General features: G+C 36.6%; 1 protein-coding gene across 1 annotated transcript in view; it reads right to left on the bottom strand.

Moving 5' to 3' along the window:
- LOC137261760 (DNA-binding protein RFX6-like) overlaps nucleotides 1–13,785 on the bottom strand; it is a 75,678-nt gene that overhangs the window by 39,054 nt on the left and 22,839 nt on the right. The window contains exon 3 of the mRNA XM_067799544.1: nucleotides 832–955. Within this exon, the coding sequence (XP_067655645.1) occupies nucleotides 832–955 (124 nt within the window). The remainder of the gene's footprint in view (nucleotides 1–831; nucleotides 956–13,785) is intronic.

Here is a 13,785-nt window from a genome sequence, read left to right on the forward strand (position 1 = left end):
CCAGTTTGCAAAGTACGGAAGGCGAATTCAAGCCGAAAATATTTTTGGTCAAAAATGCTTTTCAGAGACGACGTACCCATTTTAAATACAAATTAATTGCCTTATTTACCTGGATTTATTTGCTTTGGGGGAAACACAACTTTATCTCCCTTAATTAGACTTTTAAGATCTTTCAGCTAACAGACTGCGTATTAGGCAAATTCTGTATAAGTGCCCGGTTAGAACATACATGAACCCTTGGCTTTTTCAAGCACTTGTAAATTTTGAAAGCAAATTACAAGTAGCAGCTACTACTTAGGGAGACCCGCTGTTTTGAACACCGGGTGTTTCCTTTTACACAGATCTTCAAGAGTAATGGTTAGATTTGGAAGTATAGCAAAGGAAAATTTCAAAATGGTTTTTGATGCGAAGTTTGATTGTAACAGAAATATCTTTTAGGCAATGGTTTTAATTGTTGTTAATTGTTTAATTAGTTTGTGGGTTTTCAGCTATATTACTGTACGTCTGCATTTAATCTGTTGGTGTGAACTGGACAGGAAATGTACAAGAAAGGGGGTACTATATACAGGGATCTGTACACCCGGACGGTAGTGGAACTTAACACAAAGCGGCATTAATCCAGGGTAATGATAGATTATCCGTAAATGAACAATCTGCACGATTTCGGCATCCATGTTACAGTTTTTGTAAGCGAGATTTCCGTACACAATATCCTATCATTGCTTATCCGTATGCCAGTGAAGTTAACAGTGATTAGTATGCTTTAAAATAAAAGTGTAGACTGAACTGCATCTATGCAGCACTGGTGTGACGGTGGAAGAATGCAGTTACCTTTCCAAATGTCGCCGCACACGCCGGCTCAAGATTTTCCTTCCTGCAGAAATCTAGGTAGTGAGCATAGAGGATGCACCGCGGCAGACATACACCTTCACACATGCAGTAGTTCTCCTCCAGCCTGAAACATTTACACCAAATATGAAACATTTACAGTCAATTTGAAACATTTACATTCAATATAAAATATTTACACTCAATATGAAAAAATGGTAAACATTAAAACACAACGTGAAACATTCAAACTGTGAAATCATACGACACACTGTGAAACATTTGAATACACTGTGAAACATTACCACATTGTGAAACATTAACATTCTCTGTGAAAAATTAACACTGTGACGCACTAACACAATATGAAACATTCAGACACACCATGAGACATTAACGGAAAATTAACAAATTGTGAAACATTAATACACATCGTGTGTTACTGTTTCACACTGTATGTGAAATGTGAAATATGTGGAATGATACACAGTGTGTATTAATGTTTCACAATGTTTGTTAATATTACACAGTGTATGTTAATGTATCACAGTGTGTTCATATTACACCGTGTGTCTTAATGTTTCACAGTGTTTTTTAATGTTTCACACTGCTTTGATGTTTGACAGTGTGTTAATGTTTCACAGTGTGTGATAATGTTTGACTTTGCGTATTAATGGCTCACAGTGTCATAATGATTCACACTGTGTCTTATTGTTTCACAGTGTCTAAGTGTTTCACACTGTGTTAATGTGAATGATGTGGAATAATACATAGTGTGTCTTAATGTTTCAAAGAGTGTCTTAATGTTTCAAATTGTGTGTTAATGTATCAGACTGTGTGTTAATGTTTCATAGTGTTTCCTATGTCTCACATTGTGTGTTATTGTTTCACAGTGTGTTAATGTTTCGCGGCGTTTGCTAAAATTTCACAATATGTGCTAATGTTTGACAATGAGTGCCAATGTTTCACAGCGTGTGTTGTAATATTTGACATTGTGTATTAATGGTATACAGCGTGTGTTATGTTATCAGATTGTACGTTATCATTTCACAGTGTGACTTAATGTTTCACAATGTGTGTTAATGTTTCACAGTGTGTGTTTATGTTTTACCATGTGTGTTAATGTTTCACGAAGTGTTTTAATGTTTCACTTGTGTCAATATTTCACAACGGGTTTTAATATTTCACACTCAGTGTAATGTTTCACAATGCGTGTGTTAATGTTTCACAGTGAAACATCAACACACAATGTGTAATAATAACACGCAGTATGAGGCATTAACGTACAAACATTGAGACAAATATACAATATTTACATATACTATGAAACATTATCACCTGATACAAAAGCATTAACATGTGTTTACTAATAATAACACACTATATGAAACATTAACATACAAACTTTAACATACAGTATCAAACTTTAAACCAAATATGAAAGTGTACATGTCATGTAAACGTAACACACATAATAATAACATTGAATAATGACCAACACGACGAAGTAATAACACACGGTACGAAATATTATCGCACATATTATAATTATGAAAGATTGACACAGACTATGAAAGCCACACAATAGAGAAACTGTAACACAATGTACAGAAATAACTTACAATATGACATCTTAACCCAAATACCTTGATCGATGCTCATGCTGTTGATCACTGGATTGTCTTATCAAGACTCGATTATTTACAGACTTCCACATTGCTGGAATATTGCTGAGTGCGCCGTAAAACTAATCTCACTCACTCACAAGGTAACACTCAGTATGATGCATTAACACAAAAGAACTGACACACAATATGAAACATGATCACACCCATATGCATTATACGAAACATTATACAATATGAATCTCAGACACAACGAGGCGTGCATGGAGCAAGTAGTTTCGTGTGACAAACAGACGCGAGAAGCTCTCTGTGTGTCTCTGTTTGGAGCACTGAATGATCCCCATGAAGACGGTGGGACCTTACTGAAATATGCTGGTCATTGGCCTCGCATGCATGTTATACTCAACAGAGGACGGTTCCATTTGGATGATGAGTGATGGATGGTAGGACTCTTACACTATTGCCCACGTCGAGAATCCAACCAGGATCTTTGTCGTGACGAAGAAACCCTTTAACCACAAGCCAAACCAACTGAACTGAAATTGATCCACGATTCAATGACACTGGGATATTTTGTTCTATGTTAATTGATTTGGTTTTAAGGTGTTATATATCTATTTAGTTATTAACATAACAATTTGGCTGAATATTTAGAATACAACGTAAATGATATAGTATATATTTCGGAACCAAATTTCTAGATTTGTGTGCGAAAAGGGTTTTTAATATTATTTGTCATCGTTTTAAAACAAAAGGTATTCCGTGAGATCTCGTCATAAAGTAGCTATTAAACATACAAATGTATCATGATGACAATGCACTGCTCGATTTACCTCATTTGGTGTTGAAATCCTGAGATCAAAGAGCACGTTTTAATCAGGATCAAGTCGCATTAACTGACATGTTTATTTTTTTCTCTCAGCAAGCCATTATGTAAGGACAACACAACTTAAGATTTGAGATAATGTTTTAAAGTGTTTCAATTCATGTGTTTGTGCATTTATGAATAAATGTATTCAATCTACGAGTAAAAATGACAATATAATTATGTAACTGTGATGTTTGTGTTTAATAATGTAACAATGATACACAGTGTTTCATAAATGTAAAATGAAGCATAGACTAACAAATATGACATTATAAACAAATTGTGATAAACTCTAGGGCTTAGTTATAGAATAAAGCATAAATATGATGATAAAACCTGAAACATTTACACGAAGACGATACAACCAAACAAATTCTGTTCGCATGGTCCAATATATTAAATTGACAGAGAGAAATGCAGCTTTGAATTAACGTGCTTTTAATGATGCAGTTTTCACACTTTTGTGGATCCGTCTTTCACTGCAAACCATCAACGTTCCACAGCAACGCTGGGCCAGATCAACTACCTTGCAATGCTACGGCGATTCATCCGTGCTGTCGTGAAGAGCATGAAATTAATTCGGCTTCGGACGCCCTTTAACGTACAAAAGGATCTGAGTAAACAGATAAAGATATGTCTAAGTGGGAGTGGTAGCATCCGTACAAAAGATCACTTCATAAAGATGAAAAAATGCTTTTAAACTTTTGCTCCACTTAATCTTAATAATCCGAAATCTAGAACATGGCGGGTGCAAGAAAAATGTGGATTACTTTGACTTACATTAAAGAGAAAGTGAAACTGAGCTGAAGGATGTCGTATTATATGAGGTTTTAAATAACAATTTATATATACGTATTACTGATTATTATGAAGCAATGGGCTTAGATACGTGGTACAATTCTCTAGGACACACATCATCATGCCTTGGATGTAAGTAAGGTTCTGGAAAACATATCTACAGAGGTATGTATTTCAGTTCTTTTCGTGGCAGATATACTTTTTAAGTGCAATTAATTATAACTATTAAGTGTGCTTTAATATCCTGCATACAGTTAGTGGCTTAAACGTTTCAAAATAAAAAATACTTTGTGTAATAAATTATTTGTACATGCTGCCCAAATTTGTACTTTTAATTTGAATGTACATTCTTGATATAATCAGTATCACTCTATTCTGAGGGAGGGTTTAGTGACCCATTGAAGATTTTTCACTCCCCATGTTGCCCAGGCAGCAGCTTAGATCCCTGACCCGCGTCACCCCATTAACGTGGGGTTTATCTTTGTAAATTTTGAAACAGTGTTGTTATTGATTCCAGCAAAATGAAGAAGATCCTAGTCGCCAGCGAGTCAAGAAATAGATCCTCTCTCCCACAGTCCACAGACAGAAATATGTGTGTATGTAAATCACATTCTATCTGTATTGCATATTGCTGTGTAATTGCAGAGTAGAAGAATGCTGTTAAATTAATGAAAATTAATGAATACTATTATTTATACAGTTTGTATCCATATAAGACGTCATAAAATATTTTTGGCTAAAGAAAAATTACGTTGTAATCGCTCAAAGATCTAAATAACAGGGGTAGTTGCTGTCGTCGTTAATTTAGTAGGTAGTTTAGCTTGTTTGAGTACCACCTACAAACAAAAGTCTTGTCAACACACGTTTAGGCTGTGGTCGAGGCGAGATGCGTATCTATGTGTTCCATCACCGGTGTTGAAATATTCTGGCCTGCTGCAAGGGTAGATACTACCTCCTTGTCTTTTTCCGAGATAACCAGCTGACCTCCCCCTAACTCCCCCTACCCTAAATAATTTATCCCCCACTCGATTCCCCGCAGTCACGTGCATGTTAATCTCTTCTTGCATCCACACGACAGGGTATTAGTTCATCTTCAGCTCAGACAATTTCATTATTAGGATTTTACACAATCCAAAAACCATCTCACCTACGTTGTTGTTGGTTGCCCATACAAACACGAAACTCAAACAGCCCACTTCACAGGTCACCATCCACCCTCACCACCACGATCGAGTCCATATCTTATCATCATATATCTTCGTAAATTTCTTTTTATATTTTATCGTCCACAATGCAGTGTATCAGCCCACCCAGTTCATCCTCCACCCTTAACCACCATCATCCATCAATTCACCTTACATCATCATCCACACCAATCCCCATCATATTTGTCAACCCACGTCTTACACTTCTTCATCATCTCCCAGTCCTCGGTGCGCCTCCTACGGTTCATCTGATGAACCGTAGGAGGCGCACCGAGGATTGGGAGTTGATTCTCCAAAACAGGGCAATCATCGTTACCCACCAATCTAATCGTGTATCCGCCACTACCACTCTCATCTAACCCCTTGTGTTATTCCAAAAGCGTTATCTCCCAACGCCACATGTTGAGTGTCAGTCAGATTGAAGTTGTTCTTGAAACAGAGTTGCACCTGTCTACACAGCTGGTTAATGTTTGCTTACAGGTATATACTAAAGGAATAAAGTAAGGGAACGCATACGAAGACAGGCATCTATAGACCTGTATAAATGCAACACTTTCTCCTCTAGTGTTGATATATTACACACTTCAGTGTATCTTTTAAAAATTACCTTTTACATATATTTTGATAAATTCATAAGATGAAACGTTCACCTTTCAATACATGACACAGTTTACAAATGTCTATTCCACGTAGTTTGTTCATAGGTGTATATTTGACTTGATTACCCGAATATACCTCAATGGCGACCAGTCATTGCTTCATTGTGATATTTAATAAAATAAATTTGACTTATTGTTATCACTTGACAATTCGCGTAGCAGTACTTCTGTATCAAATACATGGTACTTCAAAGCGTATAAATTGTCAGATATTAAACAGAGCTAATTTGTTGAACGAATGGCAATCATATTTATCGTAGTATGATGTCAAAATAATATATTGATATTCAAGACACCAAGCAAAACTCAAAATGAGAATGAACGTTAATATTCACGATACAATGTTCAACATATTTCTAACGAAGCTTTGAGAAATGTTTACCATATCTTCACCATTGGTATATTGAAATGTTAACTTCAAATAACATGAAAAATTGACTTTTTCTTACAAATAAAACTTCCAATTGAATACCACGATATGAACAAAGTTATGAGCCATCTATGTCACAAACAAGTGTGTTAATTGCTTTTTCCTCTCGTGCATATTTTGATTTTCGACTGCATCACTTCTGATGCATCATGATTTGGAATTACTCATCAAGATTTTCTAAACATTAATAAATCACTTGTTCTTCAGATCACATTGAAACACATTTTATATACACTGTGGTTTCCGAAATGCTACAGCTTTAATATAGAATAGACATGTCAAATTGACGTAAATTTACACAAAAGTTTATACAATTTAATAATGACAGTCTGTAAACACTGGAATGTGTATTTTACTCTAAAACTGACATCTCCGTAACCTTGGCTTACGTCTACTCCGTAAATCAAGTCAATCCCGCTGTGTGGTAACACTGTTTCGGGTGGACTCAGTTATCTTAACGATTTATGCAACAGGGAAGACTAAACAGCGCATAAAACAGCCAGACCTAGTCCTGACATTGACTGCACTGCCTCCGTTATCATTCGATAACGCTAGTCAATATACACACATGGCCTCTAAGTATAACACGGACTGGTTTCTGTCTTGGAACAATGGCAGAGATAAAGTACGACAGTCTCTTTAGAGAGCCGAAAGTGATCTATGTTTGGCTTTCATTCACGTTAGACAAGAGAAAGATAACGCCATTTAGTCCGCCATCTTTGCAAATGGCCGCCACGGTTCGTGATAACTCGTTACATAGAAAGGACAACATATCGCTGTCAAATTCTTAACAAAATGAAGGGTGGAGATTAGAAACGGGAGACTACCGATTTCATACAGGATATTGAACACGGTAAATCATCATTCAGTGACGAGCTCTGAGATATGGTGATTAATTATATTTCGGTGATATTCAACCATCGAACAACGGATACATGATGCAATGTTGTACACGATGAAACAAAAGCTTAAATGCGTGTCCTAGGTTTGCCATTATACCATTAAAGACGGACCACTTGTAATTCAAGTGGAGCCTGAGATTTTGTATGAAAGCTGCATCCTCAAAACCCGATATTTCTCTAATATAGAACTGACAGTGTCAATAAAAATATGATAAAACAAAACGGTAATTGGTGATTTCGCGTTTTTGGAGCACAAAATTTCTTTCTTCATCTACCCTTTGAAGATGACTTACTTTTCATTTAAAATTACTGGGACAAATTATGTGTTTGGATGAAAACTCGATTTAAATGAAACAAAAATGCTTAAGGAGAGTGTTGTTTACATTGATCACCTTGAACAAAATATTTAAAAATGTAATCTTAATCGACTGAGAGATAATCTTTGAACAGAAACGCTAAAGAGATTCAAAACGCAAATTTAAATGTGCCCTCAACCACATAGGTTGATATGTCCTTCAAATAAATATTCCCACGGTTAAACGTGAACATTGCTAGACGGGCAAATCAGAATAACCTTTACTGTGGGGAAAATAAACATGAACAATCTTTTAATAACAGCTAGTTGCTTTATCGGACTGATGTGGCGACAATTCAGGGGTCAATGGAAATCGTATCTACGTGTGTAAATCCATTTTCAATTTCCAGGCGTCTCGAAAGTCCATAATATTAACAGAAAATCTTCTCTGACGCTTGTGTAACTGGGGCCTATAGTGAACACCACTGATAGCTACAACACAAGTTAAACACCTTAAATCTAGCCCGTCCAGCTGGTTTCAAATGTGTTTGATATTGGTTTTGAAGGTAACCCTAGCTTAGTCGTCAGCTAGGAATTCGTGACTCATCTGATGAGATATAGCGCTACAAGGTAATAAGTAAAGGGGCTAGGGTTACACTAGGCTGGGAACTGTCTCTGACTCCTAAAATGTCTCAGTCAAGACTCGGATTCTTTTGCATTAACGTCCCATGTTTAATTTTCAGGAGTATGTCACTTAACTTGTTTTTGGTACGTTCCACATAAATTAAAATTGTCATTAAAACATATACATCATTATTTAAGGTAAGAGGGTTATTTAACTCGAAAGCGTAACCTCTACAGATCAGGTGTTTCTGATGAATTTATCGGGACAGCATCGTTGATTAATACTGACCCTCGGGGCATGAGGGGTAGCATGGTGGGTAAAGTGTTCGCTCGTCACACCGAAGACCCGGCTTCGAAATCTACATATGGATACAATGCAGTGTTTGCCCTTAACCCTGAAAAGCAGCTAGTCTTAAAGACCCAGAAGCATGAAATTCGTATATTGCAATATGGCGATAATGCTCTTAGTTATTGGAATGTAAAAGGGTCTGAAGAAAACTAGAGCTGTGGGTTCGAGTGGTTTTCAGTTGACCTGGGGCCTATGGACTTATGTTAATTTCGATTGCTGATACAATTTGTCAACCCATTTATGGTGTCATCCTGCGTAAAACTAAATACACACACTCTTTGGTGCATGAAAACGTTCAGATGTGACTTTGAGACATGCACTATACGAATGCAACGGCACACTACCAATGAGGCGCCTGGTGCCATAAATACTCAGTCATTGTTTCATTGAGACAGATTGCACAAAATCATTTCAGCGTTATGAATATTCAGTCGAATCACTCTTTGTACAATGCATTCATACGTCACACGACATACTAGGATCACATTTTGCACAATGCCTTCAAACATCTCACAACACTAGAGGATCACATTTTGCACAATGCCTTCAAGCATCCTGAACACTCTTTATGTACTCAACATTCATGGAGTACAATGTTTAATGACATTTTGCACAATACATTCATGGATTACACATCACGCCATGATTACATTTTGAAAGACACAATCATAAAACACGACATTCTCGAGTATATTGTTTTGTACCTACTACTACTCACACAGCATGCAAGCATCACATTTTATATTATTCGTTCATCGCACGACAGGCTGAGATGTAAGCAAAGGGACCAGGTTTACACTAGACTGGGTACTCGACGACAGGATGCACATTTTACACACCAAAATAATACGACACACGACGGAAGCTGTGCGTTTTGAAATCTTTTATCTTTCATTTTTGTCACAAAATAGAATGATTTATCAAGACCAACACTGATCAACGGTGACCATACAGCTTTGGGATGATGGATTAAAATCCTTCAAAGGCTTCCGAAAGGCATGAACGTGACAAATATTGAATTTCGCGAACAAAATTATCCGACCACGTGTGGACGAGTGGAGGTTTGTTCCCTATCATATCTGTTTGTTTGATGATCATATCAGAACCGCCCATCCACTATAACAGACCTAAGACCTGAGGATCCCTCACAGCATAGGCAAGTTAACCCATAAGAATGTTTGATAGAGATTCCTGTTCCGCCTACATTCCCGGTGAGGGTTTTGGATACAACACGTTACTAAATGTTGGCACAGCAAGGCGCAGCCGGCCCAATGATACGAACTCGGAATGTATAAAATATTTTTACCAACCACTCTGGTCAATATTTGACTACAAGTAGTCCTCGAGTCTGTATTATCAAAATGCGATAGCGAGATGTTCGGCACATTGCTGACATTGGTTGTAGCCCTGCGCATGACCATAGTGACACAGAGTATCTTCCTGACGAAATATACGTTGGTGACAAAGTTTTAGTTCTGAAGTCAAAGTAATGATGAGGGCAAAAGATATAGATAGACCTCACAACAAAATCTAAATATGATTTTTTAACAATAAGTAATTGCATGAAACATTTCTGAGCTGCAGCATTCCATCACCATAACAACCGACACGTATCCATCACCATAACAACCGACACATAATTAAAATGATCGTTAGGAAACAAGGAAAACGCGAATGCAGAGCAGAAATTCTGCATGACATATAATTAATTATATGTGAAATTCCACTGCTCTGCTATTGAATGTAGGATTATTTGGGGAATTCTAGTGACCTACTGAACTTCAATGTTCTTCAGCTGAATGTAAACTTTAAGTATATTTGCGAAACATTACAGTCCATCAGCAGAATGTATAGTATACTTGTGAAAAATCAGTATCCTTTACCAGTCTACAGATATATTTGTGAAACCTCAATGTTCTTCACCAGTCTGTTGAGATATTCATGAATCCTAAATGACCATGGGCAGAATGTATGGTATATTTGTGAAACCCCACTGTTCTTCACTAGTCTATAGAGATATCTGTGAAACCCCACTGTTCTTCACCAGTCTATAGAGATATCTGTGAAACCCCCACTGTTCTTCATCAGCCCATAGAGATATCTGTGAAACCTCAAGAATATATAGAATGTATCTGACGCACATCAGACTACTGCTTATGTGAAAAAGTGCATAGCAAAACAATGTCCCATATGTTAGAAAGATCTGTCACGAAACAATGCACAATGTCATATATTTATTACAAAGTATATGAATATATGTCTATATGATCATGATTTTGAAGATGTGACCACGTCCTCAGCATGCATCCAGTGCGTGACCATGCACTGGTCACTCATGTCGATTTCGTCACTTATGAAACCAATTCTAACGCTGTTGATATTGTGCAGAGATTGACATCAGCTGTTGATGACGCGGCATATATTGAAGTAGAAACTCCTCAGGAAGCTGATAAAAAACACACGTGCATTGATACGTATCTCAAACCTCACACACGCTCCATCTACAATTATTTTCCTCAGCGAAATCTTGAGATGTCCTTCTCGTGATAGTGCTCAACTCTAGAGGTAAATCAACGCAAAGCAATCTCACTTACTCTACGGGAGTTTACGTGAGTGAACCAACTCTCCAGTTGGAAGTTACCGATGGTACTTGAGCGTGTTTGCTTTCTTGACTTCATAAGTTGAAGAGTGAAGATAAGGGACATTATCAGTTACTCTGTCTTACTGTTAACTTGCAACACCTTGTCGGCAACGGGGACCTACTGATTTCAAGTTTGAAAACGGAGTTTTTGTTGCAACAGATGTTGAGGTCAAAAAGGTAGCTTTTGAAAAAAAGAAACTTATCTTGTCACTTGCAATAGATTATATGTCTTTAACCCCTTTTTTGAGCAGCGTGAAATCTGTAAATGTGTCAGGACACACCTGAACTAAAAATCTGCATTTAAAAGAAAATTGTCACGGTTGTATGTTATTACCTCTAATAGAGACGACGGTGATGACTTTGAAGACGACGATAATGATGATAATAAGAACAATTGTGTTTTATACATTACTATTACATTATAATAAGAATTTTAAAATAAGAATTAAAAACATATTCTTTTCAAGGAGCCATATTAACCATTAGGCTATCCTACCGCTCCCTGTATTGTATGAGGCTGTGACGAACGATGTCTGACGATGTCAGTCAGGGGACTTCAACAATGCTATGTTGGACGATGAATCGAACGATATCTTGGCCAAAGGTGGGGTGTTTTCATCTATGTTGATTTAACCGCATACGCCACGTAATAACCTCTCTGGTGTATGCCACGAAACAAACTCGCATTTACAAGTGCAAACCAGCAGTGACCCTTATAAGAATGAATCACTGAAAAATATAGTCGCAAAAGGAATTTTCATTCTATGAGGAAGCATTAGATACGGAATAACATTTTCAAACTGGGACGACGACTGGATCAATAGAAATCAGTTGTGACATCATGTGTCTGTTTGTAACACAGGTATGAGTCTAGAACTCAAATTTAGGGGACAGTTTTGCAGACTACGTCTCGTGTAACTTAATTGACTCACCATATTCTCTCCACCTCCCAAAACATAAATCGACTTTTCGACTATTTTTTAAAAAAATCATTTTAAAAACAACCATACCTTCTTTCAAACTGACATACAAATCCAACATATCCCCAAGAAATTTAACGTTAATTCTGAAGTTTATAGCCAGAGAAATATATACATATTTCATTAACATTTTTTTTTCGTTCTAAATATATTCAATTTTGTGATTATTTAGTATGAATAAGCATGGGCATATCGGGTTTCAAACTCGTTGTACTTATATTTATATCTCATTGCCTTACCGCTCGCAAAAATTCCACATTGCAAATAACGTAAAACATGTTGCATTGTGATACTACAACGTTATTCGAGCAACCATCAGTGTTGCGTTTATAGTAGTCCATTCATTCACAACTACAGCTCAAACACGGAAGTCAGTGTTAATTTCAGCGTTAAGTAGCAACACTGGTTAGGCAGTGTATGTTGTTGGTGTAATATAATCTCATCCATTCATTCACTATGTCTATAGCCAGCTCGACAACTTCGACCTGTTCCAGGATACGAAAACTTGCCGTTGACAAATATCCTCCATTGTAACACGTTTGAAATATACCACACATCGCTACAGTCGACTATCCTCGCCGTAAGGGTATTCACAAGCTCAGTTAGGGTCGAGATCGATCGGAATGGTTTGGAATCCATGTTCGTTTTAGTTAGGTGTTAATATTTACATCACACCACTGAATTTTGTTGTCAGAGATTAAAGTAGGCAAAGTAACCGTAGTGAAGGGCATATGTCTATATGGTCATAAGCGCTTAATTTACGTGTTTAGATATACAAGTATTTTCACTATTAATTGATTACTGCACTTCTCAATGACTGTTAAATATGCTAGTAAAGATTAACTGTCTTTTGAAAAAAAAGAACCAGAATGAATAACAGTTTTCTTTATTTCAAAGCAGTAGTACATTACACAACCATTCTGTTAAATAATGAAACCATATACACACTGTCTCTCTAGTCAGATGCAATTTGTTTTTGTTTTTGTTTTTATTGACTCATTGGCGATTTTAAAGCAGTAGGATTTGGATTCATAACAAAATCATTCTGTGAAATAACGAACTTTTATCAAACATACATACACTTTCTACCTGTTCAGGTGAAATTTGTCTGTTTCTTTTATCGACTCATTAATCAATGTTGTAGTCATGTGATTGTGGCTGGTAAGCAAACGACGCACAATTGAAAATTTAGACTTATCCTCGGCAGTCCGGATGACTGTTACAAGATTTTCAATAAAGCTCGTAACATGTCAGTTTTAGATTTTGCTGATTTATTACTTTGGTTGATTACACTTACTTCAACCGTTCAAATTCCAAAGTCATAAAAAATATGATGTAGCTGTCTTTGTTTGTTTGCTTTTAGAAAATCAATTGTGTTTTTGACACGCAAACAGTGTGTTTACTTTGTCGAAGCTTACATCGACGTTATTGTTTATTGTTTACTTTAATTCGTCCTTGTGTGGTTAAATATTTGTGTTGGTAATTACTTTTCAGGAAATAAATAGAACGAAACAAGTTAATCCTGATGTAGTTCTACACCTGTAAACATTTCACAACTGTAACACGGCCAGGTGCATGCAC

This window comes from Haliotis asinina, chromosome 14, assembly GCF_037392515.1.
Source record: "Haliotis asinina isolate JCU_RB_2024 chromosome 14, JCU_Hal_asi_v2, whole genome shotgun sequence".
In the NCBI taxonomy this organism is placed as follows: domain Eukaryota; kingdom Metazoa; phylum Mollusca; class Gastropoda; order Lepetellida; family Haliotidae; genus Haliotis; species Haliotis asinina.